Consider the following 27,949-nt stretch of genomic DNA (forward strand, 5'->3'; position numbering starts at 1 on the left):
AGGAAACTGGTCCCTCAGATGGCCATAGGGCGGGCGAGCTTTGCCGTTTGCCCCTCCTCAAGATCAAGGCCACCGACGCCCGCCATCCCACCCCGCGAGCATCCAAGACAAAGAAACAAGAGTGCCACGATCGCCAAGACATCATCACTACTTCCGCCCAAGACCGCTCTTTTCCTTCCACGTGTCTCCAGCAACGAAACCGACTTCCCCAGTGAATTCGATGGAGGCCTCTCGCCCCTTCCCCTGAGCTGTACCTTCCCCGCCCTCTTCGGCAGAGGTACCTTTTCAGTTGGAATGGAGACCGTCTGATGAGCTCAACGAGCCTCCTCCTCCTCCCCTCCACCCCCTCCCCTGACGACGACGTCTATATAAGTCACCGCCTTCTCCCTCCCCTCCATTCCCATCCCCTCCTTCTGCAACAACCTCAACTTCTTTGAGCTACAACGACACCTTTTGATACCCCAAACCTACCCAACTCCCCAACCAGCAACCATGTCTTTCCACATCTCTGCCCAGGACATCCGCGTCGACGACGGCCACATTCTCCGCGCCCGCCTCAACAACGAGAACGGCGAGTGCGTCGACGCTGAGTGCAACCTCAACGATTTCCTCGGCAACAACAACGGCTCCTTTGAGTGGGGCGGTAGCAGTAAGCACTCACTTCCTCTCTCCCTCCCCATCCCCCTTCCCACCGTCATCCACTGAGTCAACGGTAACTAACCGTCCTCGTTCAACACAGACTTCTCCCAGAGCGCCGAGGACATCCACTTCAGCATCGAGGGCGGCGACAGCGTCCCCATCCTCCGCGCCCGCCTCTTCAACGTCGAGGGCGAGGCTGTCGACTGCAACGTCAACCTGTCCGAGCGCATCGGCAACGACAACGGCTGCTTCTGCTTCAACTGTTGAGTCTCCCCCTCCCATACTCTCTCCTTTCTCTTCGTGCCCGCATGATTGACGTGTGCTGACGACGGCCAATAACAGAAACGACGGACGTGACCGATGGCATTGCGAGAGGGATTGCTCAGAGGAGTTGGCGGAGGTTTATGACTGGCATGAGCGTTGCTTACGGCGTGATGAGAGATGACGATACAGAGGACCTAGAGTCAGTACGCATCCAGGTAGCACCAATTAAGCTACTCGCCCACTTGAGGCTCGAATGAACTTGCAGTCCTGCGCCGCTGGTACCTGAATGATACCTCCGGGAGCTATAAAGGTGTAGCACTGCGTGACATGATTGAACCTCGGTGTAAACTAACTAGGAAGACGGGAAAAGTACCCATCTCGCGTCTCTGAGGCTACGACACAAAGGTTCTGCTGCAAGGGTGTGCTCTACAAATCCGACTCGCCTCAGTATTTCCTCCACCGGGGCCAAGTCTCTAAAGATAATAGTTCTTACACGCAGAAACTCGCCTACTATTCAGCCCACTCGAACGAGCTGACTATCAGCTTCTCCAAGCCCTGTAAGCAATGGTCGAGGCCATACCGAGATTTCGGCCGACGGACGCGGTCAACTCTGCATGGTGTATCAGGTTAGCATGATGTTCGACCCGCGCGCCACCATGCGGCATCAAAAACCTCGGACCGGCGTTGGATCAGCGCTATCTGTTCAGCAGCATCTAAGCCCTCCGATTTCACAGCCGCTTCGCAGGTCAGTCACCCTCGGTGGCGGCCTCTCCAGGAACCTCCGTTTCGCGCTCGATTCCTTGACTCGTAGCATTCTTCGTGGGGTTCGCGATCTGACCAAGGGTGCCCTCAATGAGCGCCGAGGCCTCATTCGTCATGCTCTCCATCGTCTTGACCTCCACATCGCGAAGAACAAAGAACCCAAAGTGTGCATTACTCTGGAAACCCAGCAACTTGCGGGTTCTTCATTGCGTAAGAGTGGCAGCATCTTGGTTGACAACCTTAAGCTTATCCCGCACGTATTCGTGGAGCATTGGGCGCAGATCGCGCGCAAGTCTAGCCGATAGGTGCTTGACCTGTTGACTGCGGGTTCCTTGCACGTTCTGGCACACCTCTCCCTCCTCATCATCCTTAATGTCTATGACTGCTGTCTGTGACGCAAGATGAGGGGATAAGACTATGTCTTCTTCGGTCTTGGTAGGGCGAGGAGTCTCCTTCGATTTCGGATAGGCACTAGTACGGTTGCCCATGTTGAGATTTGATGGAGACGCGACTGAAGCCTTTGCAGCACCCTTCTTGCCGATCGAGGGGCCCGGTTCCGCACCGGGAGCAGCTGAAGTCTTGGGTACATCGTTCTCTCTAGCCATCGGGGCGGAGGAAGCTGCCAATTGAGTTGATGTGTTCGAAGAGGGATGTCCAGAGGGTTGTGACTGACAAGAAACTGCGGTGGCCTTTGTGAGAGGTTGGCCGTCCGTGGCAGGTCGAACCTTTGCTACGAACTTTGACATGGCTGAGAAGCCCCCGGCGTGATCGTTGATGGTGTCATGTCTGGAGGAGCTGCCTTTTTGCCCATCGAGCTGGTCTGTTCCCCCTGACCTGAGATATCTGTGATGCAGACGTGGTTTTCGACGCTGGTCCTTGGAAAGATGACTGTAAAGGCGCCACCTGAGTCGCCGGCACTGCTCGAGCAGGGCTAGAAATTTGGCCGCTATATCCTGAATAAGAAGGCTTGCTGCTCCCTGAGGGACGCAGAATCGGCTGATGTGTCTGCTCGAAACCCCAACTCGCGACTGCGGAAGAAGAAACACCAAGATCAATCGATTAGATCTTTGCCAGGAGACAATTGACTGTCAAGCCTGTGAAAACTCGCATGGGCAGTACCCTTTGCAAGGCATCGATGGATGGGCCGCAATACTTAACTAGGCACCATCCATAGGCTCTTAGAAGTCCATCAACGTACTTATGCACGGGGTCTTTATTGGCGATCTTGACGACCTCGCAGTCGACGGGACTGGAAATTTCGCTCACGAAAGGGTTCAATATGGCGTAAACTGCCTTCAGACGGTTCCATGCTGGCTGGGACGATGGGGGTAGTTAACTGTATCCCATCTCAAACACCGGCTTTTCCAGCTGTTCCATAACTTGGCTACGAAGACCCGGGTATCTGGTGAAAATTGAGTTTATTTGGATCATGGCTCATTCCTTCCACAAGCGCTGTCCTTCTGCCGCAGGAAAATGCAGCAGGTTGGTGGCTGCGACTTTGGCGTGGAGTGTTGGTTGTAGTGGAGACACAGGCAAAGAAGCGTAGAAGGGGTGCTTTTAATCACCATGGAAAAGACCAACGAAATGTAAACAGTCATATAGAAAAGATGACTTACGCGTATGAGTTCATGTCCTGTTCACGGGCCTGCGCAGCTAATCCCCAGGGTGCGGTAATCGATGGCGGGTGAGAAAAGACAGTCTTATTGTGACGATGACAAGAGATCTAAACACAGGGAGTTGTGGAGAAGGCACGAGGGTTCTGCGCTTCTGTTCCCAGTCGATAGATACGCGCTGAAAAGACGTGAAAGATTCGAGGGAAGGTGGTGAAGCAGAGAGGCGAGGAGACAGTGAAGGCAAAAGAAGGACGGAGCAATCGCAGGAGAATGGAATGGGAGCGAGAAAATTGCAGAGAACGGCGACAAGTAATGGGATTGAGTGTGAGACTCTTGAAGAACGAGGGAAGGCGCGGCCGGGTGAAGGTGCTCCTGCCTGCCGAAGAGACCTTCCTTCCCACTCATGACAATCATCACGTGCCCAGCACGTCTCATCATGTACGGTTTTTCAAACATGACCTCTGTAAAATCGAAGGGGGTAAGAGGCGTTGCTGGTGGTTCCATCTGTATTTCGTACAATTACGACAGAGGATGACGAATAATAGCAGCTGTGTGAAGTCAGACGGGGATTGGTGCAACAGGCAATGATCAGGCTTCCAGCAGGCCCCTTTCTGTATCGTCATAACCAAATATCCCATATCTTTCCCCTCGCGAACAACAACAATCACTCCATGTGGAGTCTCCAAATCCATGAGCGCCCGTAGGACAAATGGCAGAGCAAGAATCGATGATATTCCATATGTTACAAAGAGTACAATATCTGTACAAGCCTCTTCTATGCCGGACACAATCCTCACTTTTCCCCCATATTTGTTCTCCCCGCCTCCCCCTCTCGACAGCCCCCCCCCCCGGACCAGCCCCGCTTACGTCCGGCCCTGGATCCACTTCCTCTGCACCGGCTTGGGCAGGTGCTCGTGGCCCGTGACTGGCAGGCCGCGCTTCTCGAGCTCCTCCGTGATGACCTTCCACCGGCCGACGGCCGTCTCCTTGTCGATGGGCGTGACGCGGCGGTCGTGGACGCGCACGTTGGGCAGCTCGAGAAGCTCGCCGCGCTCGCGCACCGCGTCGGCCAGTTTTGTCGGCTTGGGCGGCTTGACGATGGTGCTGATGAGATCCGCCACCGTCTTGACCTGCGCGAGCTTGGCGTCGTGGACGTGATGGCCCGTCAGTTGGAAGACACGCTTGTGGACCTGCGTTTTTTCCTGTTAGTGCGTCGTCGCCTTTGGGGACGCGGGGCTGTGACTGAACTTACGGCAAACTTAAGGCGCACGTCTTGCAGAGAAGCGTTTTTCCAGCTCGGATCCCAATGCTTGATCTGCTCCTGGGCCTCTTCGGGAGTGAGGTAGGCCTCGGCCTCGGTCTCGTTGGACTTGATGGTGGCGACGCGGCCAATGGCAGCGGTCACCTCGGCGTCGCCTTGAAGAGCGAGGCTGCCGTCCTCCTGGGCGACCAGGCGCACCATCATCGCGCGGTTGAAGTTCTTGCGGCCGCCCTTGGCCCACGTGCCCGTCAGGTGGTCCGGCGTCGTGCTCTGGACGGCGAGCACCTCGACGACGGCCTGCCTGACCAGCGCCTCGCACACGGCTGCGTCGAGAATCTTGCCGCCCCGCGTGAACGTGACGTACTGGCTCTCCTTGCCCCACCGGCCCTCCTGATCCCACCAGCCATCGAGGCCGCCGATCTCCTCGAGCCCGGCGGCGGTTTGGGCCGGCACGTAGCCCTTGGCCTCACCCTCCTTCTCCGTCGGCGCCCACACGCGCGGGTTCTTGATCTTGCCCGTCAGCCGGCTAGTGACGTGCCTCCGCTCCCTGTCCGTCTTCTGCGTCTTGACGTGTTGCTGGGCGTCGGCCTCGTACGCCGCCAGCTCAGCCTCGGCCTCGGCGAGCTCGCGCTCGAGCTGCTGCTGCCGGAGGGCCTGCGACGACTCGGGCGTGTAGGGGTCCTCGGGACCGGGTGCCTCGCCGCCTTTCCAGAGGGCCTTGCGGAGGCGGCTGTGCGTCGCGGGCGTAGTCGAGAGGGCTCGTCGTGCCGTCGCTTGGATGGGGAGGGTGGCGGGCGCGGCGGTACAGGTGCAATGCATCGGGGACGCCGCGAGCAGGCCCGGCTGCCGGAGACGTGGTACGCGGCGCATGATGGGCGGTTGGTGTTCGGGGAAGGGAACCTGGTTTGTGAGGAAGCTTGGTGGTTTTTCCCTCCTTGCGTTACGGCACAATGTTGCCAGAGAGGGAGCTGCAAGTCTCCAATTGAACTTTTTTTGGATGCCGGGGGGTCGCGCTGACGAATCAGAAACCGGAAAGCTTCAGCCACAGGAGTGCTGCCACAGCAGGGGCGTATTGCGCGCAGCCGGACCGAATGTGGCTCGTGCACGCCGTCACCTCTGAAGCCTCAGCCTTTGACGGCGACAACCTCAAGTGATTTTGGAGGAGAGAAAGAGAGAGAGAGAGAGAGAGAGAGAGAGAGAGAGAGACTGTGTCGCAACGGGCAGACGAAGCAGTCCCACTGACCCAAACAGCCAATATGAACCGTATATCTCTACTTCTCCTGCTTCTTTGCGGGCTCATAGCGCTTGTCGGCGCAGATTGTCAGTCCTCCATCGCTTCCCCTCCGTACCCCCAATGATCAGCAACTCCTCGGAGGCCATTTACTAACACTGTCTCCAAGCAGCGCCGACATTCTGCAGATGTACTTGCTTCAAGAACAGCACCATCGTAGCCCTCGGGCCCCAACACCGGGACAATCAATCTGGCGGCGCCCCTTCCCGCCGCGCCGCGTCCACGTCCTGCTCCCAGTGCACCAAAGCGTTCTGCCTCACCAGCGGCATCAGCTTCTGCCGCGACGCCATCGAGGAGAACGTCCAGACCATGTGCTTCCAGCGAGACAGCAACAAGGACCGCGTCATCGTCTGGGGCTTCATCCTGGGCACCGCGGGCTTGCTGGGCTGGGCCGCTCTCAAGAGGGTCAACGAGCTGCGCGAGGGGAAGCGCGCGGCCGACGCTGCTAGGGCGGGAGCGGGGAGAGGGAATTACTATCCGATGGCGACGCCGAATTGATGTTGTCGACTGGTATCTGGGTGTTGGCGTTCCGGGTGGGTTTGGGAACATTTGTGTTCACGAGCGAGGGGCCATGTACGAATTGTCACTTTACAACACAGAGACGTGCTGTCGACAAGTAGCAAAATAGAAGTGCCGAGCCATGTTTCGCAAAGCTATTGACCTCTATCCAGCGTCCCGTCCCGGGCAGTGTTCGGCGACGACCCAGGACGCAAGCACTCGTTACCCAAGCATCGTGACCATCAAGCGTGAAAACCGATAACGTATAAATAAAAAAGACTTTTCTGTTGACCCCTCCCCTTGGAATCATGCAAATGCAATGCACGTGTAGTATGTTCTTTTGTCCCGCCCAAATCGAGTCCCTTCTTCCCTTCTTGTACTATGTCACCCCGGCACTCTCAAACCTCGCTACCCTCCCACAATAGAGGACATTTTTACTCCTCCTCGAGGTGGGTGACCCTGTGGGAGTCCTCGTTGCTTTTGGAGGAGCCGACGTTGCGCTCACGGCGGGCGCGGACGGCGGCGGCGAGGTCCTCGAGCACGTCGACGGTGGACTCCCAGTCGATGCAGGCGTCGGTGATGCTGACGCCCTTCTTCAGGGCGGCGGGGCCCTCAGCGGGGACCTTCTGGTTGCCCTCGTTGATGTTGGACTCGATCATGACACCGATGATGGAGGTCTCGCCTTCGCGCAGCTGGTCGCCGATGACGGCGGCGACCTTGGGCTGGTTACGGTGGTCCTTGTTGGAGTTGCCTGGGAGGGGGGCGGGCTGTTAGTCCAGGCTGTCTCATACATGCATTTGGTCCATTCCCGACGAGGGAGGAAACGTACCGTGGGAGCAGTCGATCATGATGGCCTGCTTCTGGCCCTTCTTGGTCAGGGTGTCCTTGGCCTTTTGGACGTTCTCCTTGTCATAGTTGGGGCCGTAGGAACCACCGCGGAGGATGACAAAGCCGTGCTCGTTACCCTTTGTGCGGGTGATGGCGGCAAGGCCCTGCTTAGTGACACCCATGAAGTGGTGCTTGGCGGCGGCGGCGCCGATGGCGTCGATGGCGACGCCGAGGTTGCCGTCGGTGCCGTTCTTGAAGCCGACGGGGAAGGACAGGCCGGAGGCGAGCTCGCGGTGGAGCTGGGACTCGGTGGTGCGGGCGCCAATGGCGCCGACGGAGATGAAGTCGGCAAGGAACTGTGGGGAGATGGTGTCGAGCATCTCGCTGGCGATGGGCATGCCGGCGGCGGTCAGGTCGCGGAAGAGCTGGCGAGAGATGCGCAGGCCCTTGTTGATCTTGAAGGTGGAGTCGATGTCCGGGTCGTTGATGAGGCCCTTCCAGCCGACGGTGGTGCGGGGCTTCTCGAGGTAGGCGCGCATGATGACGCAGAGGTCGCCAGAGAGGCGCTCGGCGAGGGCCTTGAGACGCTCGCAGTACTCAAGGGCGGTCGCGGGGTCGTGGAGCGAGCAGGGGCCGATGATGACGAGCAGGCGGTCATCGCGACCCATGATGATGTCGACGGCCTCGTTGCGGCCCTTGACGACTGTCTGGAGGGCGGCATCCGTCATGGGGATCTCGGAGCTAAGGAGGGCGGGAGGGATCAGAGGGTCCTGTCCCAGGACTGGAGGGCGAGTTAGTTCATGGGCGTTTTGGTCATGGTGACTGTGGCCGGCGGCGGTGTGGGTGAGTGAGTGAGAGTGCGAGCGGACAGTGAGTGAGTTCAGGTGAGGGTGGGGTGAGGATTATGAGGGGGTATGATTTGGATCTCATTAGACGGGTTCTGAATGCAGGTTGTCCGTCATCAACTTGATGCCATTGTCTTGAGATAATATCGGATGCTTCAACAGCCTGAGTGGGGCTGAGGGAAGAACAGGGTCCCAAGGATGAGTGACATATCGAAGATGGGTGTGGGTTCGGTTCAAAATCCGAGTCGGTAAAATTATGACATGAAAAGGGAGAAAAATCAAGTGACTCACTTCTCACGTCGTCGGCCGCGAGGGGCTCATGCTCAAGGTCGAGACCGGGCATTTTGACTGTATAGTCTATAAGGGTATCAAGAACTGCGCCGTCCGTCAGCCATTGCACCTCTAAAGTCCACCCACGGCACGGCGGTCCCGAGGCTCTTGCCCCGTGAGCGTCGGGTTTTGGTGGGTGCCTTTGATCGTGAGATGCGCGCCGCACCGCCGCCTGCCGTCCTAAAACGGTCGGGGGCGAAGCGGGCCAGACCGGGCGGTGGGAGCGGCCGGGCCCAAGACCAATCACGGGGAGGGAAGATAAGCTTACACGGATGCTAGCGATAGAAACGAAGTTCTATCGGGCTGGGATTGGATCGGACTGGGTATCGTGTGGTGAATCTGTGCTGCTTGAGCCGTCGTTGACCGAGGAGTGGGAGGATGAATGTTCGTCCACAGGGGAAGGGGGACAACCGGTAGTGGCCTTTTTGGGGGAGGGGCTCGAGTGGGAGACTGGAGTTGGGCTAGGTGTGTGTGTGAGTGTGTGACTCAGAAAGTGGATTCTCACACTCGGGATAAAAAATAAAAATTGTTTGCTTTTTGCCTTTGTGTGCATCGGCGGTTTGATTTTCGTCTTTCCCCCCTTGTTCCTCTCTTCGGAGGCAGACCCGCCGACACAAACTAGAATCGAACGGGTTTCTCCTCTCTACAGTATTTCCTACAGTACATACATATGGAAAAGGGACGAGGTGCCTCTCCGAACGCGGACGGGAACTACGTGCAATATGCGGTGTAATGCGGCGTGATGCGGGCCAAAACAAGTAAGTGCTTACCTACTACGGCAGGGCGGCGGCAACGTCCCAGTGTGTTAGTCGAGTCTTGCCATGATGACCTGTCAAAATCCTTCACTCCGAGAGCGTCCTCACGGCGGGCATATGTCAAATCCTGTCATGCTATGTGGGCTACTTTCTGACAGTGGTATCGGTGCAAACTCGGTGCTCCTCGACATCGTGGATGAGGGGCATTAGAGAAAGAGTCAGAATAGAGGGGCCGATGGCGGGGCAGACATACAACCCGTCCCGGAGGCAATCCGCCGCTAGGATGGATCCTTTCTCCCTGCCTTTTTCTTTCTTTCTCTTTTTACTTTTCCCAACCTCCTCGTGGTCAGATAGACAGAAATGCAACGTCGAAAACTGTGGAATCGTGCGGGACTGAATGAACAAATGCTTATATGAGAAGAGAGAGAGAAATGCTTAGACAGATAGATGTTGATGGCCTTGCACTGATATGAGACGCCGTTGAACCCCTCTGTGGGTATCTTGTGGGAAAGGAAAAACAGACGAGAGGAAAACCCCACGAGCAATAGAGCGCCTTTGATTGGTCAATTGCCCCCCCCGCACCTGCCTTTCCCTCACCGATCGTTCACCGATCGTTCACCGACCCCTCACCGAGGTAAGTGCCAGTGTCAGTCCACACCTTCCTCGGTGAACCCTCTGAGCCTGCTTGGAAGCAGTAGCGACCAGACCGGGGAGGTACTCTCTTTCCTCCGAAGAACGGCACCTTTTCCCACAAGACATATCACTCGTCAACGTCAACAACGCTCTAAATCAGCAATGAATCGAAAATAAAAGAAATACTCCGTAAAGGAGAAGAAGAAGAAGAACAAGACCCAATGCCCTGAAGCACCGCCGCACGGCGCAGCGCGCTCTCGACCACCGAACGCGAACAACATGAAACGCAGCTGGCCCCGGCCCGCCTCCGATGGACCTGGGCTTGGGGAGAGAGAGAGGGAGAGAGAGAGAGAGGGAGAGAGAGGGAGAGAGAGAGGGAGAGAGAGAGAGAGAGAGAGAGAGAGAGAGAGAGAGAGAGAGAGAGAGAGAGACGGTGAGAAAGCTGAGACGAAAGGGAATGGAGGAGAGAGATGGACGACTCGGATCAGTTTCGCAGATCACTTCGGGACCATATTCATATTGCCAAACGGAGCATCATTTACGCATCGCCGTCAACTCGAGGCAGATGAGAGGAAAAATAAAACAAGAGGGAGGTGGTATCATCTTGGCTCGCGACATTCTCGATTGACGGGTCCGAGGGTTTGAGACTTTCCGGCTTTGTTGCTCCTTGTCGAGGATGTTATTCCAATGCCGTTGAGCCGTGGTCCTAGAATCATGCCAATATTGCGGGTACGCGCGTCAGCCCTCAGCTCGGTTCACTTCGACTATTCGGAAGCCGCGGCAGAACGACAACTTTTTTCCTCATGCTGGACGCCACCTCGCTCGCAGGTATGTCGTTGGTCTGTGGCTGATACTGACTGACCAACTGACTAATAGCAGCTACCCACGGTCACAGTCAAACCCCCCTTCTGGGACCGTCAAAGCTTCGATCTGAGGCTGTCGGCAGCCGCTATCCCTCGTACGAGTTCACGTTGATGGGACCACCGGAAGGCTATGCGATACATCCTGTCCGGTCAAGACAGCCAGTCTCAACTTTTGCCTCTTTCGAGCGAGCGTAGTAGCGGGCGACTCGTGTAGGGAGCCCTTATGCAGTCACCCAGTGCCGTCCAGTGCACATACGGGGTCCCGGACGACGCGGATGGGCAGGGAGGAAAAGGTGTCTACCAAAGTCCCAACAGCACACGGACAACAGCGCCAAGGTGCGTAGCCAAGACAGAGCCTCATAGGGGACCGCACAGGTACAATAACACAAAAACACGCTAGAATAGCTGTCATGCCCAATACTCAACACAAAGGAAACTTTCTGAATGGAAACACTGTATCATGAGATCTGACAGCGCTCGACCTCTCAGACCAATCCTAGATGGCACCGTGACGGCGGTTACGGGGGGCAGTAGCGCGTACACCCCGAAGGAGGGTGTGATCTTCAACCTGGATGGGGGAGGCCGATGAGACACTCACCCTTTCTCCTCTCCCTCAGCGTCGGTTGCAGAGTAGGGTTCGCGGTACCGCATACGACGTTGATTATCCACAGATTACCGAAACTTGGGAGGATGGGCACATCGCCCCGGCCCAGCATTCGTTGTCTTTTTTTTTTTACCTCTTTCTGTGCTTGGCGACCATCCCCGCCCAGGGTTTACCCGCATGCTACAGAACTTCTTGCCCGTTGGAATCCGCTGCTCCGTGCCCGCGCTCGAATCTTGGCCTCGAGACTCACTCGGGGCTGTGCGTCGGGCGTTGACGCACACAGTTTTCATTGTGATGTACGGGGCAACGACACAGAGGGTAACATTCTGGGCCGCTCGGGATACGGATGACCTGAGAGCGGCCGCAATGTGAATCACGGCCGGCGGCTTACTGTTCCTGTGGAGGTGAGAGGGATGTCCTGTGACACCGGGGGGGGGCCTCCTTTCCAGTAAGGTTGATGGTGGTAAAACCTCGCGCGCCTTGGAGGGTTGAGGGGAGAAGTGATGGGCCGTCTCTACTCGTTTGCGAACTGGTACGTAGTACATGACATGGCGAACGACACCGATATCGTGTCAGCGCTCTCGTTGAAGGACAGAGCCGAAAGGCTACGGGGAACCCATAAACACACCCGACATTTAGTTAGTGACTAAAACGATATCCAGTAACCTCGACGAGTGCGAGCCCCCCCCCCCCCCCCCTTTAGCAATGCAATGACATCAAAGCTCACCTCCCATTTTAGCCATCGCCCCTTCGTTGAGCATGTCGTCGGCGGCGAGAGAGAGAGGCAGGGGGGAGGGGGGAGTCGAGGTGAGAGAAGGAGAGAGAAGGGGCTCGAGGCTCAAACTCCCTTTGAGCACTATCCACCCAACAGCCCCCAATTCATTCCACCACACCCCCCAGCATCTCATGAAGCATTTCTGAAACCAGTCCTCACCACCGCCACCATCACCATCTCCTCCTCGACGACGACGACGACGACGACGACGACGATGACGACGTCCACAAGCAGGCAAGCAGGCAGGCAGGCAAGGCAAGGCATCACAGTATACCCAGGCGGGACGAACTGGCAAATCGCTATCCGGGTGCAACGTGAGCAAAGGACGACGTCCGTCCACCCCCCTTCCCTCCGCCCTATACAGCGATGCCTGCTATCCCGTCCTCGGGCAAACGCCCTTTCCTGCGCGAGTATGCCGAGCGGGGTGGGGGTCCGGTCAGGCGTCGGCCCCGGTCGGATCCATTGCTGGCCTCAGCGGCCCGTTGGGAGAGTGTGAGTGTGCAGCAGCAGAGCGAGGTTTCCGTCATGGACAGAGAGACACACACGGGGTAATACCCAGCAGGAGGAAGACGTCAGGTGGGGGAGAGGGGGGGAAGAAGAATATGAGAGGAGGTGATGGTCTTTTGGGGTGGGTTATTTCTGCACACGTATAGGAGGGCATCCCTCGACAACGAAGACGACAGCGACAACGACAACGGCGGGCGTCGCCGGCGAGGCGGGATCCCAGTCGTTCGGGAGGAGAGCCCTTTGGTCGCCCTCTTTTCGTTTCTAAAGCTCCCCTGTCCTATATCGCCCACGCCGGGCCTTGAATAGCGCCTCAACCCTTTTCTTTCTTTCTTTTCTTCTTCTTCTTATCTGCTCCTGAACCTAACGTCGCCGATATGATCCTCCCGACGTCGACGGCCGTTGGTTCCCAAACTATTATTTCCCTATTCTCCGGCTCCTAACCGGACCCTGTCCCTCCTTACCTTCTCTCCCCCCCTTACTTGCGATGATGCTCGTGTGACGTTGCCGGCCGTCGCAGGTTTTGCTTTATTGATTGGCCTGTTCGTAACGGGGTGTTTTCTTTCGTCGCCATCCGTTCCGTCTTCCTCCTCGGCCAGTCGCAAGCTTTTTCTTGACTTTCTTCTGGCGTTTTGAACACTTGGCCCTGGCTGTGGGCTGACGCTCGCTGCTCGGACTTGGATCTACTGTGTCTTGGTTTTCTTCTCCCTTTCTTTTTTCGTGCCAGGGCTCTCTCCCTGGACCCGGCCGCATTAAGTTATGTCTATATACTGCAGCCGACTACCGTAGGTTTCTCGAAGCTGTCAAAGAGTGAGCTACGCCAGGTGCCAAGTGCTTTTTGTACTCGGCGATTTGTTTCTTTCTAGGACATTCCAGGGCTGCGAATGGTGACGCGAATCAACGCGAACCGGCGCATCTTTTTGAGCAGCCTGACGTCGTCCTTGCGTTCCTGGAATAAAACAGGCTGGACAATTGTCGAATCAAGGATTGAATTCCCCCCCCTGCCTCCCCACCGTCGGTTTTGAATTCCAGCAGAGTGGGTGGAACTAGCGCCCTCAGTCCCCTAAACCGTTGGTCCGGGAAGAACCTTGACGGGTCTGGACCTGTCCTTGTCTGTATATTTTCTTTTTCCTTATTTTCGCCTCTTTTCCCCCCTAGGCTACATAGCGGTTTTTTATTTTTCGTTTTTTACTTCCATGGGTGCGTGCTTTGGCTTCCCGCTCGGGGACCCTTTTTCTGTGTGTGTGTGTGTGTGTCTCTCTCTCTCTCTCTTCTACCTTCTGGTAGGTGCGTTGAGTATCTGTCTGTCTGTCTTTTTCCCTTTTGTGGCGTGTGACAGGCTACAGCAGCTTTCTTGGTGTGTTGTGTGTGTACGATCTGGCGTCGCCGGGTTCTTGGGTGTTTTTTTATTTTTTACTTTATTGTATTTTGCCTCCATTCGTGTTTCCCCGGCTCACTTTATCTGCGACCGCTCGCCTCCTGACATTCGATTCCGGCTTGCCTCTTTCCTCACTTCTCTCTTCCTTTTTTTTGCCTCTCTCTCCCTCTTTCCCCTTTCCACCTACGATCATTCTTCCTCAGATACAGTGTCGTCGGTGTTGACATGCACAACGATCGTCAACCGGCATCAATAATCAAAAAAAAAAAAAGGTAAAATAATAATAAAAATAAGATGAAAAATTGAAAAAAAGGAAGAATCTGAACGGGCGCAGACCCATCCTGACTGATCGACCGGAACAATTCCTGTCGCAATCTCCCATCAACTACCTCTGGAGGAAAGCATATTGCAACTGCAGCTAGCCTCCAACCCGCAATCCGCAGTCTGTCGAGTGCTCGCCGGCTCACCGAGAGTTTAGCGACTTAGACGCGTCGTCCGTCCTTCCCACTGGGAGCACGCAACCTCGGCCTCGGCTTCGCCTCTTTATTTCCGTCTCCTCAACTCGGCCTCTCCAGGAACCCCCAGAGTCCCAGCATCAATCGACTGCTACCTAACTCTGTTACTAGGTATCTAATTCGACAACACACCATCGAGCATCGCCATAGGGAGGAGCTGACTACCGGTAGGCCGACACTTGTGGGAACTATCCGTACGGGGCAATTACAACCTCCCCTTGCACCCTGTCGCAACCTGCACCCGCACCGCACCCGCACGCACACCTGCCACTCACACCCCACCCCCCCGGCACTCTTCAGTCCGGGGCAACTTGGCAGCCTGTGCACCTCCAACTTTCCCGCCAGCGCCTGCGCACCACCACCACCACCACGTCCTCCTCATCCTCCTCATCCAGCCACGGACCTTGACGGCACAGTTGGTAATACCATCCTCCCCTCGTCAGTGCATCTTTTCTTTCTCCTCTTTTCAACCCAACCGACGGCGCACAGCTCTGTCCGTCACATTCCTCTCTCGACCTGCCATCGCTAGCTGCCGCACTTGTCCCTCTGACATCTGCAATCGACCGTCGCGCCTCTATACTACACTGCATACTACACCACATACTGCACAGCAGATACCCGTAGCCTTCTCTCCCCCACCGTTACCGCCGCCGCCGCCGCCGCCGCCGCCGCTTTCACCATGTTCGGCACCCAGCACTACATGGACCTCTCCAGGAAAAGAAGCCGCGATGACGACGAAGACCTACACAATGGCGCTCTCAGCTTCGCTGAACACAGAAATGTATGTCGCTTTCTTGCATGCCCTTTCCTCCCATTTTGCCCAGAGCACCCCCTCTGACTTCTCTGCGCAGAAACGCATCCAGTGCCTCCCCCTCCGAACCTCGCCCAATTCTTCGAAGCGCTGGTCGGCGCCCATGATGCCTCTCAACTCCGTTCCCTGCACCCTGACACCGGGCGACTCCGACTCGGAAGAGCAGCCCAAGTCGCGCTTTTCGCCCTGGTCGTCCTCTCCCGCTCCCATGTCCTGCCAGCCGTCGCCCTGGGGCCCCGCCGAATCCGACTGCGATATGGACATGATGGACACAATGTCGCCGCCGCCCCTGCCCCAGCAGCAACAACTACAGAGCCAGCAGCTCGTCCATGCGGATCAGCATTCGTCGGCCAACGGCCGTATGCCGACGCCCATCCAACCAAGCTTCGCCGCTCAGGTTCGGGGTGGCGCTTGGGGAGGTCCCGGACCCGCAGTGAGCCATCTCAGTGGCGTCGTTAACATGGGCCACATCCACGCCGGTTTCGGCGCCGACCAATCCCGCTGCATTCCCCGCAGCATGGAGGCCGCCGACGACTGGCACGCCGTCCAGAACCGCCGACTGCCCTCGCCCATTAGCGAGGGCGAGGACTTGAGCAGCTACCCCGGCAGCGGGAGCCTGAGCCCCCCGGGTATGGTCCTCGACAACGGCTTCCCCTCCAACCTCACTATGCGTCTGGAGCAGTCGTCTCTCGACGGCCACGACCACCATGATATGGGCATGATGGAGGTCGAGGATCACCACCCCATGGTGGGTGACACCACGACCGATTCGGCGCCTACCGAGACCACATCGGCCCCAGCGACGCCCTCGCCCGGCCGCAGAGGCCACATCCGGTCGAGGCACACTGTCAACTCATGGACCTGGCAGCCCGGCATGAAGAAGAGTTTCAGCATCGGCTACCGTGCCGACTGCGAGAAGTGCCGCCTCAAGGTTCCAGGCCACTTCAACCATATTGTCGTCTCGTAGAGGCTGCGACGCGCCTATTTTGACAGACGAACTAGGTAGAGCCGGGGCAGCTCCATCCAGCCTCGGAATAATTGCAACGAGGACAGCGAGAACAAGAGAGAAAAGGGAAGCAGGCGGGGTTGGGAAGACTGGAGCGCGATTGGCATTATGATGACAAAAAGTCGGTGCGTTTAAGTCGTAAGTCGTCCACAGTCATGGACTAAGGTGCGCAGCAAGCTTCTGCTTTTTTTTTTTCTTTCCTTAATGGCGTTTTCTGATTTCGGCGGACGTTTTGCCAGAGACATGGGCGTCTCGGTTGAGGGGAGGGAGGGGGACGGTAATAGCATATTGAGCGCACATATTTCCACTCGCTCGGGCCTGGAGAGGCAGATGCTTCTTTTTCTATGCATAATGGGAGGGGTTGGGAAGAGCCGACCGGACCCGGCGCGGCCGACGGAGATTCGGATGGTGAGATCGTGTTATTTGAAGCGTTTCCCTCGTCAAGGGCAACTGTACATAATACCCGTCCATGGAGGACAAAATCGAAGCGGCGATGACGCCAGCAGTTTTCACGACACTCAAATATACTGGTCCAATAAGTCTTGAACAACACAAAAATGGAAAAACAAAGATGAGGGTAATGTTTTGTTTTTTGGTTTTTTTTCCTTCCGCATGCAATGACTTGCTAAAAACCCGGACGCCGTCTAATGCACATCCAGTCAGTCTACACTTATGATACATCTGTGGCGCCTTTGGTCCACCTCGGCCCTGCCATCCGGGCTGCGACCTCGAGACGTTCCCGCAGCCCTCCGCCGTATGTGGGGGGGGAGTGCGGGCTCACACCCATTTTCCCCCAAGTTTTTTGCCTTGTTCTCTTTCTATGCACCGATATCGTCGCAGTACCAACACCAAACCTCGCAGACGCTCTCTCTCTCTCTCTCTCTGGTTCGTATTATAACAGACAGGGGTTGGGGGGGGACATGTCACCCGTCTTCCGCCGACAGAAACTCCTCTGCCGTGCAGAAGAGGCATCGGCAGGAGATGACGGAGACGGAGGAGTACCTTTCAGATAGGGAAGGGGGGTGGGGAGCATAACGGACGTCTACCACCAACCCTTCTTCTCGACCTTCTTCTCCTCCTGCGGCAGGCCGAGCTGGTCCAGCGCGCCGCCCCGCCGCTGGTTCTCCCGCTCGCGCTCAAAGGCCGCCTTGGCCTTGTCCTGGAGGAGCTCCTTGCTCTCCTGGATGGTAGCCCTGGCCTGCTCGGGCTTGGCCGAGGAGGACCCAAAGGGCCACCAGCTGCTGCTGCTCTTCTGTGCGGCGGGCGCGGACGATTCGGCTTCAGAGGCGGCGAAGGGCGACGAGTCTGGTGTTGACGGCTGCTGCTGCTGCTGCTGCTGCTGGGACCCGCCCTTGCCAAAGATCTTCTCGGCCTGGGTGGTGACGGTGGGCGCGGACAGGAGGGGCGGGAGGCGGACGCCGGTCTCGCGGGCGCGGGCGTTGGCCTCCTCGACGAGGGTGACCTGGGCGTCGGTGGCGGTGCCGTTGATGAAGGCGAGGCGGGCGGCGGCGAGCGAGTTCTCCTCCATGAGGCGCTGGGCCTCGATGAAGTCGGCCCGGCGCTGCTTGTTGTACGTCACCATGTCGTAGACGGAATAGACGGAGACGAGGCCGGCGATGGCTGGAGGGGGGAGGAATTGGTTAGCTTAGGTCCTCGTAGTTTCATCAACTTGCAATTGTGTCTCTTCCCCCCCCCCTCCTTTTCGTCTGTTCTCTCTTCCTTTCCACCACCCCTGAGTGGCGACTCTTTGATCCGACTCAAGAACGGCGGGAAAGAGCTGTATGTACCCCCATGCAAAGGGTGGGGGGGGGGAGTAGGGAACGGACGGAGGGGGGAAACACAAGGAAACGTACCCGTGAAGCCGACCAGGCCGAGGACGGTGAACTTGTGCGCAAAGTCGAAGACGCGGCGGCTGCCGCCGATGACGCGGTCGACGCTCGACTTCTGCGCGGCGCGCGCGGCCTCGTGGGCGGCACGGAGACGGCGGACGCGCTCCTCGGGGGATTCACCCGGCGGCCGGCCGGGGACCCGGGGAGGAGGCTGTGGTGACGAGCTCGGGGCGGCCGCAGCGGCTGCCGTCCCCGTCGCGCCCGTCGTCGTCGTCGTCGTCGTCAGTGTGGGAGAGCTCTTGGAGGCGGCGTGCGGGGTGGTCGAGGTGAAGCGCGTTGCGTCCGAGGCGCTCCGGGGGCCTAGCCTGGATGCCATTGTTCGGTTTTTTTTTTTTTGTTGGTCCGTTCGGTTTCTCGTCCACGCCCGTCGACCTTCCGGAAATGAGATGTGCAGGAAACGCGAGAGGCGGGCGTTTTGGCGGCAGGAAGTACTTGGCAGGGGAGGGCGGGTGCGTGCTTCGTCGTTCGTTGTCGTCGTCGAAGTTGCTTCGCAGGTTCGCGGGTTCCCGAGCACGGGGCAAACGGGATGGATGAGCCTTGTCATTGAGATTTTTCGGGAGCTCCTCTGCGAATTGGATCGAGTGGGCCCACTAATTGCGACATGCATGGTGCGTTTTTTTGGAAAGGCGTTTTCATTGGTTCGGTTTCTCCCGTGGGGGTCACGAGGCTATGGAGCTGGGGGAGCTCTCTTTTGCGAGGGCAGCTGCTGACAGCTGCCGGCAGCTGAGGGGGTGGGATGCTGTGCTGTGAAGCTGGAAATGGTGCGCAGTTGATGTGCAAATTCGAGACCGAGGTTGGTGGCGGCGATGCTGGTGCTGTGGATTTTCCTGCGGAGAGTCTATAAGAATGCGATTGAAAAACAATGCTGTCATTTTGTATGTGGTAGGAATAACAGAGAATCAAGACTAAATGAGGCTTTTAATGTACGCTGTGTTGGCCTCCATCTTTACTTCAGACTGTGATTCAAATATACAATATTGCGAGGCTTGGTCTTTAGTCTCAACACCATTTGCCGTCCTGCTTTACTCAACTGTGATGAATTACTGATTCCGGGCCCAGTTATTCATGCACCATACAACTCATGAAGAGAGAAGCCCACGGGCACCCGACCACCAATCGTCCTCCACGTTTATAGTATCAGTCGGAACATCTCAAATAAAAGTGTAAATAGCCTGGCAAATGCTGACAGGTACAACCATGATAATCCCAAGTGCATTTGTTAAGACACTTAAGTCATGTTTCAGATGTTAAATTATTTTTGTGTTGAAATGGTGTTCTTACAAACTCATATCGACTCAGTTTTCTGTCCTGCACCTGGAAAGCAAAACTCGCTTTTTTGATGCTGGAACCTTAGCAGAAAGCCTTTTCTTCAGGATACTTCTGAGATATAGAACTAATTTTCTTGTAGTAACGTCTTGCTTGTAGGAAGCCCTGCCCAGTTACCAATGCCCACCTGGAACATTCAAGTCAGTTAACATGATGTTTGGCTTTTCTACAAGTCTCATTAGACTTGCTCTCCGAGTGCGGGGATGGCGTATAATAGCTTTTTTTATTCCACAGCAAAGTTCTCACAGCCGCTTAAGCTATCCAGAGGTTAGGTATAAAAGCTAAAGTCGTCGGTTACCAATGTCACGATGGTTTGAATCAGCAATGAACCATGTCACTGCAGTAAAATCAATCGATTGTAAGGATAGCAGACGTGAACGTGGGAAACATATTGTTGTGAACATTCATTGACGTTTGCAGAGGATAGTACGTTGCCGCATTACTTTCCAATTCTTTATCATATTATTGCCACAGACTAGGCAACTTGGATGAATGATACTCACGACGTGAACTTGGAAAGAGAGTATATCTTGAGTCTCCAGGCAAAACTGTTGTGATGGATGGTCCTCGTTAGATACGGCTGACGAGTATGTCTACAACTACAAGCCTTTCCCGTACAATTCCACGGGGTTCCTGTTGATGACAGCGCGATTCGAATCTTTCCTTGTTTCACTATCCGAGGAGTATTGAAATGGAACAGGACGTTACACATACGACATAGCTATTCGACTTATTTCGAGGTACTGGTAAATGAAATTTGTTGACTAAGGGCGCTTCGATTCCCATTGTGTTGCTTTTCCTGGAAGACAGGTAATTATGCTTGGGTTATTGAATGATATGTATTCTCGGTGTCTTTTTTTTTTTTTTTTTTTTTTTTTTGATATATCAAGGACGTAATAGATCAGCCCTGCCGAGTCTTGCGGCGCCTTAAAAAGGTGGAGCGAGAAATTATGAAAGCTGGAAGCTATCTGCGTCACTTTTCTGATGTCCTTGGCAGACTATGATAGGTTGATCACGACATTCCGACTGCATTTGGACACCTTCGGAGGGAACTCTTCAGCATGTTGTACACGGGACGAACATCATACGCAAAAACACCTTCATGGATCTGCACGATTCCGAGCGCACGATTGAGAAAATGTATGGCAACACTACTTTCACCACCCACAATGGCCCCGAAGTGCGATTGAGAGTGGTCGTCTCGCGATACACTCAACCAGTATCCTATCACGTGCACGCTGACCTAATGACCTTGGGCCAGTGGCTGTAGCCCACTTGCCCCACCCTTTCTGGCAAAAGGTGCACTGGTACCTCAGGTGCTTGGGTGCATCTGCTCTCATTCTTGGTTTGCAGATGTGGCATTGGTGTTATTGGACGACATTGGTTCAACCGTAGCTTCGGTGTAGAGATATTGCCGATGTCTTCCAGTGCCACGCGTTAGGTTATCCATCGGCCTGTTCCAGCAAGCATACTTTGGGCTATATTGTGATGGGTTCATCGAGATGAGAGGATCAAGAAACGATTCGCCTGGAGTCCAGGAAGAAAGAAAATAATATGCTTAGTTATCATAGCATAACTGATTACGTGTTGGCTGATATGTGATGGGCTCTCAAGCAACCTCAACTCCCAAGACGCAGAAAAGTGAGTCGCGACCTGCATACCTACCCCGCGAGTAGGCGAGCACGTACCGAGACCCAGCGGCAGAGATTGCGTGCACCAGCCACACCAGCCGTTGCGGGCTGGCCGGAACATGGTTCGGCCGTCGCCTATGCGTGGCAGCCACGACTGGTGGACCCCACCACCCAATCAACCATTGCGTCCAGTACGTACCTTGCCTCGTAGGGTTTTCATGCCCTTCTTTGAGATTTTGACTCGTCCCTTCCCAGGAAATCTTGAAGCGTTCAGCAGCATCTCGACGACGGCCCATCCGGACTACTAACCCCCTTGATCGCGCAATACAGGCACAATGGTACGTCGATACGCGTCCCCGATACATGCTCGCCGTCGACGGCATCGCATCGCATCGCAGGAATACTGACATTGTGTTTTTTCCTTCCAGGCGATCGCACACAACCAGCAGATCCCCCACAACCGTGAGCACTTCCTCCTCCCCGCGACAAGCGACGACGACGACGACGACTTCATTCGCCGAGACACTCTGGACTGACACCTTTACCAACAGACTTCCGCAAGGATTGGCAGCGCCGGGTCCGGACGCACTTCGACCAGGTATGATTATTTTGCGCAGGATCACCAACCTACCCCCCCTCGGGAAAAGGATGGAAAGAAAATCTTTTTTCGGGATTGGGAAAAGCAGGATCTGACTTGGAACATCACAATAGGCCGGCAAGAAGCACAGCCGCCGTGTCGCCCGTCAGGCCAAGGCTGCCAAGGTCGCCCCCCGTCCCACCGACCTCCTCCGCCCGATCGTGAGATGCCCTACGATCCGCTACAACCGCAAGGTCCGTGCCGGCCGCGGTTTCTCCCTCGACGAGCTTAAGGTACGAATTTCTATTCCGGAGGACGATGATGGATGAGGTGAAGGGGAAAGTGGCACAGCTTGTATGCATGCACAGAACGACGAGTCCTGACCGTTTGACCACTAGGCCGCCGGTATCCCCCGCCTTTACGCACCCACCATCGGTATCGCCGTCGATGGCCGCCGCAAGAACCTGAGCGAGGAGTCCCTTGCCGCCAACGTTGCCCGCCTCAAGGCCTACAAGGAGCGCCTCGTCGTCTTCCCCCGCCGCTCCAACAAGGTCAAGCAGGGCGACTCCAAGGTCGACCTCGCCAGCACCGAGACCGTCAAGAACCTCGCCAACGCCCTCCCCATCGAGAAGGCTGCCTCCGGCTTCTCCGAGATCTCCAAGTCCGACGTCCCCAAGTCCGTCGAGGGTGGCGCCTACCGCAAGCTCCGCCTGGCGAGAAGCGAGGCTCGCAACCTGGGCAAGCGCGAGAAGCGTGCCCGCGACGCGGCCGAGGCCGAGGCTGCCAAGAAATAAACGCACGTCTCAGCCTCTGCTACCACCGCTGCTGCTGCTCTGCTATCGTCTCTTGTGGTGTCGGGGGGCGGTTTTGTTCGATGCTGCGGCTAGTGCAGCTGAACTGCATGGATATGGGTTTTTCGGCTGCTGCTTTCGACACGTTAAAAAACGCTTTCGAGGAAGGGATAAAAGTTCTTCGGAAGTCGGGTTTGTCTTCTGGCCTGGCGTGGGTTCAGTGGAAATGAGAGATACACACTCAGGACAAGGTCATAAAGAAACTATTGCATTGATCACGCCCGCCTGTGTCGGTTGTCCGCCCCCCCCTCCCCCCTCTCTCTCCCCCAGCTCGTCGCAAGACGGGTTTTAGGAAGACGCATCGTACGAAAACGACGTGACGTGTATCATGGGTCAAGGTGACAGGAGTAGACTAAGGATTGATTCGATTGCTTTTAATTTCCACTCGTGTGTGCCTTGCTGTGCCCCTGTGAATGGTGATTGCTGTCTATAATGGATGTGAGTTGGTGTTGGAGCCAAGCCGGTTGAACTACTTGAAATCTAATAGGCATCATCATCACCGTGCCTGTGTCCCATCATGATTCCCACCTCAATTTCCTGTTTCCGATGGTGTCCTTGGGTCACCGTTTTCCTTTGCCCTTTTCATCCACGAGTATCTCGCCGCCCTCCTTGAGCATCTCTTCAAACGCCGTTCTCCTCGAGGCCGGCAGCTCATCCGCGTGGTTCTTGACCAACTCGGCCACCATGACGAGGCCGTTTTCCCGGTCCACCTTTTTCATGCCCGCCGCCTGCGACGGGTCGGCCTGCTGCGGCTCCAGCCCCAGACCCTCCACCAGCGACGCGTTGCCTCCGCCGCTGACGACCGCCTGCCCCGCGGCGTCCGCTGCGGCCGGGGCCCCTTGGATGGCCTTGGCGTCGCCCTCCTGCGCGCCGTCTTCGGATGATGGCGCCCGTCCCGTGATGGCGTGCGTCAGGGCCTCGAAGGCGCCGGCGACGCCGAGGACGCGGATGACGACGTCGGCGCCGTCGTTGGCGCGGCACATGAGGGCCAGGACGAACCAGGCCTCGCTGCGGAGGACGGGGAAGCGGGTCTGGGTGACGAGGAAGGCGAGGACGCGGTTCAGGGTCGCGTGCTGGCGGTAGAACTTCTCGCGGCGACGGGCGCTGCCGTTGCCCTCGGCCTCGGCGACGGCGGTGGGCGACAGCGGCTTCTCCGGGCGGAAGACGTAGCCGTCGGCCGAGGGGTCCCAGTCGGGGGAGGACGGGGGGGATGGGCGCGGTGTGCAGGACGCGGCAGACGGCGGCGGCGGCACGGGCGGCCTCGGTGCGGGTGTGCTCGGCGTCGGTGCGGGAGAAGATGTCGAGCAGGCGGTGGAGCTGGGTGGTGCCGTGGACGGGGGAGAGGGGGTCCGGGCTCAGGGGCGCGCAGAGGCGGCGGACGTTGGCGGGGGTGTTGACGAGGAGCAGGCGGGTGAGGGAGACGGCGGCGAACTGGACCTGGGGGTTCGCGTCGAGGGACCAGACGCGGGGGAGGACGTCCGGGTCGAAGAGGCCGGCGTCGCCGAGGACGGGCTTGTTCTGGGAGGGGATGGCGAGGTTCTTGAGGAAGGACAGGGCCGAGTGGAGGAGCAGGGAGTCGGTGGCGTCGCGGAGGAGGCCGACGAGCGGCAGGTGGACGGCGTGGTCCCGGACGAGGGCGAAGGAGGCCTCGTCGGAGCGGGCGACGTTGCCGAGGCAGAGGCAGGCGGCGGCGCGGAGGTGGAGGTTGGGCAGGGACAGCCAGGACTGCAGGGTGGCGAGGACGGGGTCGCCGAGGGGGTGGCGGGCGGCGAAGTCGTCGGCGTAGGAGACGTCGGCGAGGACCTGGACGAAGGACCGGGGCAGGGCGCGGAGCTGGGCGGCGGCGTCCTCGTCGTCGACCTCGACGGCGTCGAGCTCGGTCTGGAGGTGGTAGAAGGCGGCGAGGAGGATGGGGACGGCGCCGGTGCCGACGAGGGCGGCCTGGATGGGCGCGTGGGTAAGGTAGGTCACGGCGACGGCCGTGAGAGAGACGAAATCCTCGGCGTCGGTGGTGGGCGTGAGGGCCAGCGTGAGGAGGACGGCGGGCGTCTGCGGGGGCGCGAGGGTCGTCTCAGTTTCTGGAGGGGGAGGAAAGTTTAGCCATGGGGTTCCATGAGAGAGGCGGCGGACAAAGAAAGGACTCACCGTGGGTGGCCAACAGGGCCAGGATCTTGGCGATGATGCCGACGAGGTGCGGTGCGTCGGCGAGCCGCGTGCTGGTCAGGAGGTCGACGAGGTGGGTGGTCAGAGACGAGGCGCTGGCTTGGGCCTGGGCGGGCTCGTAGTCGACGAGCACGTTGTAGAGGACGGGCACGGCGAAAGGGAGGGCGGCGTCGTCGCCGAGGAAGCGGATGATGGCGGGCAGGGCATTTGAGGCGACGACTCTTTCACGGTTCTCATCTGAGGGTTCAAGTCAGCCTTTTCTGGTGTATGTGTATGGGACAAAGGAACAAGATTTGGTGTCTTACCAGTGTCGGCACATGAGTTGCCGATGAGGCGGAGCATATGCCTCTGTAGTGCGGGCCGGAGGTCATGCGAGGAGGAGACGATGATGGAGAGGAAGAAGTCCAGGATGCCCGAGTCTCCCAAGGGCAACCTCCATGAAGCTGTGGTATGCGTCAGTACCAAGTCCTCTCATTGCCAATTCTCACTCATTGCTGAAGCGGGAGAGATAGGGAGGGGGGGTTACTCACAATCTCGGCTCCCATCGCCCAGCTTCTCGGCAACGGCGTCGATTTCCTCGCTGCTGGCGTCCCACAGCCTCTGTGCCGTGAACAGGACGTCGTCCAGCAGGGCTGTCTTGTGGGCGCGGCCCTGGTCACCCGATGCCGGATCAGGCCGCGCGGAAGAAGCGGACGAGAGGAGGTTTGCAATGGCATCTGGCGTGAGCATGTTGCCGTCCGACGACGGCTGCTGTTGGGAGCCCGCTTCGGCCATGATGACTGACGACTCTCCCTCGTCCCTTGTCTTGGGCAGTTTGACTGCTTTCTTTCTCTCTCTCTCTCTCTCTCTCTCTCTCCCTTTCTCTGATTTTTTCCTTTTTCCAGAGGAAAAGCGTGGGGTCCGTCTTATAAGTTTGGATGCGGCCCCTTCAGGCAAGGAAATCAGACTTTCCGGGGGTTCGGAACTGATTGGTCGGTTTTGGGCTTCGTTGGTTCAGTGTGTGCGTCCTGCCGAAGTGCTGCCCGGAGATGGGATGCAGTGCATCCCATCACACACCCGGCGCGAGTTCCTTTCCCTTTCCGTGCGGACAAATGGCGGTCGGTGGGGAAGGGGTTGTTGCAGCTCCAGCAGCCGATTGGCCCAGAGTTGCAGCACTATAAGCCACGGCGGGGTCTCTCCGTCGGAGCTGGAGCTTTCGGCCGATATGATTGTCAACGGCCTGCCGCCCGACGCCCTGGCCGCCGTCCCGGGGGAAGGGGAGGGGGTAGAGGGGGAAGGATTCCTGTGGAGAGGCCATTTCGCATGTTGGACTTGGCACATACATCTCGCATCTTGAATTGCTGAATCTGGACCGTGGCATCATGGGATGGGGCTTCTTAGTTTATACTGTGTGTGCCATGTGACTGAATAGAAGTTCTTGGCCCGCATCAGAGAACGAACGGTAGTGGGGTTCATCTGAATTCATCTTGGTCTCTTGGGCTATTAACAGAAATGCATGACACACCAGTTCAGGCAGTCTTTCCCGTAAAAGCGTACTTTGTAGACCATGTCAATGCGCATGACGAATGCAAATACACTTGGCCAAAATCATCGGGTAGGCCTTGTAGCGTAGTATCGCCTTAGCTTCCTACCGCGTTTGAACCCTTGTTCTAGGGCCAGTAAAATGTGACGTGACATCCGTTTCTGTTGCCCGATTCTTCCAACTAGAAAGCAAAGCACCTCGTGTCTCTTCAAATGCACAGGAAACATCGCGAGCATGACTAAGTCGAGCGTAGGAGATGGATGCTCCACCCGGGGATGACACCGGAGCGTGGCCCACTATAACATCCTCCATAACCCCCCAATCCTACATCGTGTCGAAATACGATATTGACAACTACATGAGTTTGAGGATCATCTTAACTCACAAATAAGTGAAGAACACGTTGTATTTTGAGAATTTTATACTACCACCTAATGGTGCAACATCTTTATACGTCTCTTACTGCTCACTTGAGGACAAACCAACACCATCGATCAGGAGGGGTGACCTCCCCTTCTCTCACCGCGCCCCTTTCTCTCAACCCCAGCTACACTCCCAACCCAATGTGGAAAATCGACCACTTTGCTTACGGTAGTGCTCAAAGGAACCGCGTGCTCAGGACGACTCGTTGAGCATACAGTAACGCATGACGGTGTACATTGCTTCGGGATCTTACCAGAGGCTCATGCTTGAAGATGACAGGACAACGGCCCCGACGGAACTGCAAGCAGGCGCTAGAACATGGAAATACTACGATTCCGACCGATGCATCTGGGCATAGAGGGCAGAGGGATGGGGATGTTATAAAACGCTGGCCAGGCCCTTCAAGTTCGAAGGGGGGGGGGGGGGGGAATGTTCCACACCATGCCCAGACAGAGCGATTTTGACACAAAGCCCTGACGGAGGCATTGTATATCGCCCTTCAGATCTCACAGCACCATGCGAGTTTCACCACAGCCGCTATATCTCGTCCTCGCGTGCCGTTACACCCGAGTCCACGCCGGCGTCGACACCGCCGAGATCCGCGAAAAGAGCGCCCGCTGAGCGCCGACGACGGCCTGGGAGTGCTGGTTCGCCGACTACGGTTGCTGCAAGGGTTAATACTGCTGGAACAAGTAGCAAGTGCGGCGGGAAGTGATGTCGGACTGCCTGTCTGCAACCACACGGCCTGGCGGAGATCCAGTTCGGGCAAGGGAAGCCGCGAAGACTGTGGCTGTCGCTGTCGCTGAATGTTCGGGATCCGAGTTTGGCTGTCGACTCGTGGAACCAGTGTTTGGTTCAAAGGGATTGGGGAAACTTGAACAGTCAATGCCAAACATTACATTGTTTGTTTCCGAGGGTTTGCATTCTGCCCAGGGTAGCACCTAGTCACCCCCCTGGACAATGCGACATCAAACAAGTGAATAGCCAAACAACGGAGCGATCATGGAGACATTTGAGAAGACACAATGAACTGCGTCTGCCTCGTGTTCTTGGCTGCGGAGAGCGTTCAAAGACTTGCCTTGCTGTCGTGGAAAGCCACTTGGTGGACATTGCGCGCAGCCCCTTCATGACAAAGCATCGAACAAAACCTACCTTACCTTACCATGTACGGTATTCAAGATCCAACCCCTCCCCCAGCCCAACTTCAGCTGCTTCGCTAGCGCTTGACAAATATCCTGGGGGGTTGTCAAATCGGGACGCGGCCCGGGGGGGGGGGGAGTCCATTGTTAAACGCTGGTGGCTATCGGCAGCCGCCGTGATTGGCACGAAGTCAAGCCCTGATCGCGCCCTAAAAAAAGCCAAAGAACGCCCTCAAAACACGGCAGATCTGCC

At 57.0% G+C, this 27,949-nt stretch overlaps 10 protein-coding genes across 10 annotated transcripts; 5 read left to right on the forward strand and 5 right to left on the reverse strand.

The window, feature by feature from the left end:
- Positions 1-492: 492 nt before the first annotated feature.
- Positions 493-906, forward strand: GLRG_09658 (CVNH domain-containing protein; the record flags this gene model as incomplete). Its single annotated transcript, XM_008100343.1, has 2 exons — positions 493-649; positions 740-906. The coding sequence occupies 2 exons, from the start codon at positions 493-495 to the stop codon at positions 904-906; spliced, it is 324 nt and encodes a 107-aa protein (XP_008098534.1).
- A 743-nt stretch (positions 907-1,649) lies between these two features.
- GLRG_09659 (uncharacterized protein) lies at positions 1,650-2,270 on the reverse strand (the record flags this gene model as incomplete). Its single annotated transcript, XM_008100344.1, has 2 exons — positions 1,650-1,841; positions 1,905-2,270. 2 exons carry the CDS (start codon positions 2,268-2,270, stop codon positions 1,650-1,652), a joined length of 558 nt encoding a protein of 185 aa, XP_008098535.1.
- A 1,871-nt stretch (positions 2,271-4,141) lies between these two features.
- Positions 4,142-5,409, reverse strand: GLRG_09660 (uncharacterized protein; the record flags this gene model as incomplete). The annotated part of the gene is made up of 2 exons (XM_008100345.1): positions 4,142-4,468; positions 4,531-5,409. 2 exons carry the CDS (start codon positions 5,407-5,409, stop codon positions 4,142-4,144), a joined length of 1,206 nt encoding a protein of 401 aa, XP_008098536.1.
- Positions 5,410-5,795: 386 nt separating this feature from the next.
- Positions 5,796-6,328, forward strand: GLRG_09661 (uncharacterized protein; the record flags this gene model as incomplete). Its single annotated transcript, XM_008100346.1, has 2 exons — positions 5,796-5,859; positions 5,940-6,328. 2 exons carry the CDS (start codon positions 5,796-5,798, stop codon positions 6,326-6,328), a joined length of 453 nt encoding a protein of 150 aa, XP_008098537.1.
- Positions 6,329-6,762: 434 nt separating this feature from the next.
- GLRG_09662 (3-deoxy-7-phosphoheptulonate synthase) lies at positions 6,763-8,344 on the reverse strand (the record flags this gene model as incomplete). The annotated part of the gene is made up of 3 exons (XM_008100347.1): positions 6,763-7,079; positions 7,158-7,937; positions 8,293-8,344. The coding sequence occupies 3 exons, from the start codon at positions 8,342-8,344 to the stop codon at positions 6,763-6,765; spliced, it is 1,149 nt and encodes a 382-aa protein (XP_008098538.1).
- A 2,178-nt stretch (positions 8,345-10,522) lies between these two features.
- GLRG_09663 (uncharacterized protein) lies at positions 10,523-10,777 on the forward strand (the record flags this gene model as incomplete). The annotated part of the gene is made up of 2 exons (XM_008100348.1): positions 10,523-10,547; positions 10,596-10,777. 2 exons carry the CDS (start codon positions 10,523-10,525, stop codon positions 10,775-10,777), a joined length of 207 nt encoding a protein of 68 aa, XP_008098539.1.
- A 4,260-nt stretch (positions 10,778-15,037) lies between these two features.
- GLRG_09664 (uncharacterized protein) lies at positions 15,038-16,136 on the forward strand (the record flags this gene model as incomplete). Its single annotated transcript, XM_008100349.1, has 2 exons — positions 15,038-15,139; positions 15,210-16,136. The coding sequence occupies 2 exons, from the start codon at positions 15,038-15,040 to the stop codon at positions 16,134-16,136; spliced, it is 1,029 nt and encodes a 342-aa protein (XP_008098540.1).
- A 1,081-nt stretch (positions 16,137-17,217) lies between these two features.
- Positions 17,218-18,380, reverse strand: GLRG_09665 (uncharacterized protein; the record flags this gene model as incomplete). Its single annotated transcript, XM_008100350.1, has 2 exons — positions 17,218-17,795; positions 18,029-18,380. The coding sequence occupies 2 exons, from the start codon at positions 18,378-18,380 to the stop codon at positions 17,218-17,220; spliced, it is 930 nt and encodes a 309-aa protein (XP_008098541.1).
- A 2,976-nt stretch (positions 18,381-21,356) lies between these two features.
- GLRG_09666 (ribosomal protein L13e) lies at positions 21,357-22,392 on the forward strand (the record flags this gene model as incomplete). Its single annotated transcript, XM_008100351.1, has 5 exons — positions 21,357-21,359; positions 21,450-21,483; positions 21,573-21,619; positions 21,733-21,891; positions 21,997-22,392. 5 exons carry the CDS (start codon positions 21,357-21,359, stop codon positions 22,390-22,392), a joined length of 639 nt encoding a protein of 212 aa, XP_008098542.1.
- Positions 22,393-23,009: 617 nt separating this feature from the next.
- On the reverse strand, positions 23,010-25,386 carry GLRG_09667 (GTP binding protein; the record flags this gene model as incomplete). The annotated part of the gene is made up of 5 exons (XM_008100352.1): positions 23,010-23,600; positions 23,653-24,527; positions 24,595-24,849; positions 24,918-25,055; positions 25,143-25,386. 5 exons carry the CDS (start codon positions 25,384-25,386, stop codon positions 23,010-23,012), a joined length of 2,103 nt encoding a protein of 700 aa, XP_008098543.1.
- Between the last annotated feature and the right edge of the window lie 2,563 nt (positions 25,387-27,949).

The sequence above is a fragment of the Colletotrichum graminicola genome (assembly GCF_000149035.1).
Source record: "Colletotrichum graminicola M1.001 genomic scaffold supercont1.51, whole genome shotgun sequence".
NCBI lineage: Eukaryota > Fungi > Ascomycota > Sordariomycetes > Glomerellales > Glomerellaceae > Colletotrichum > Colletotrichum graminicola.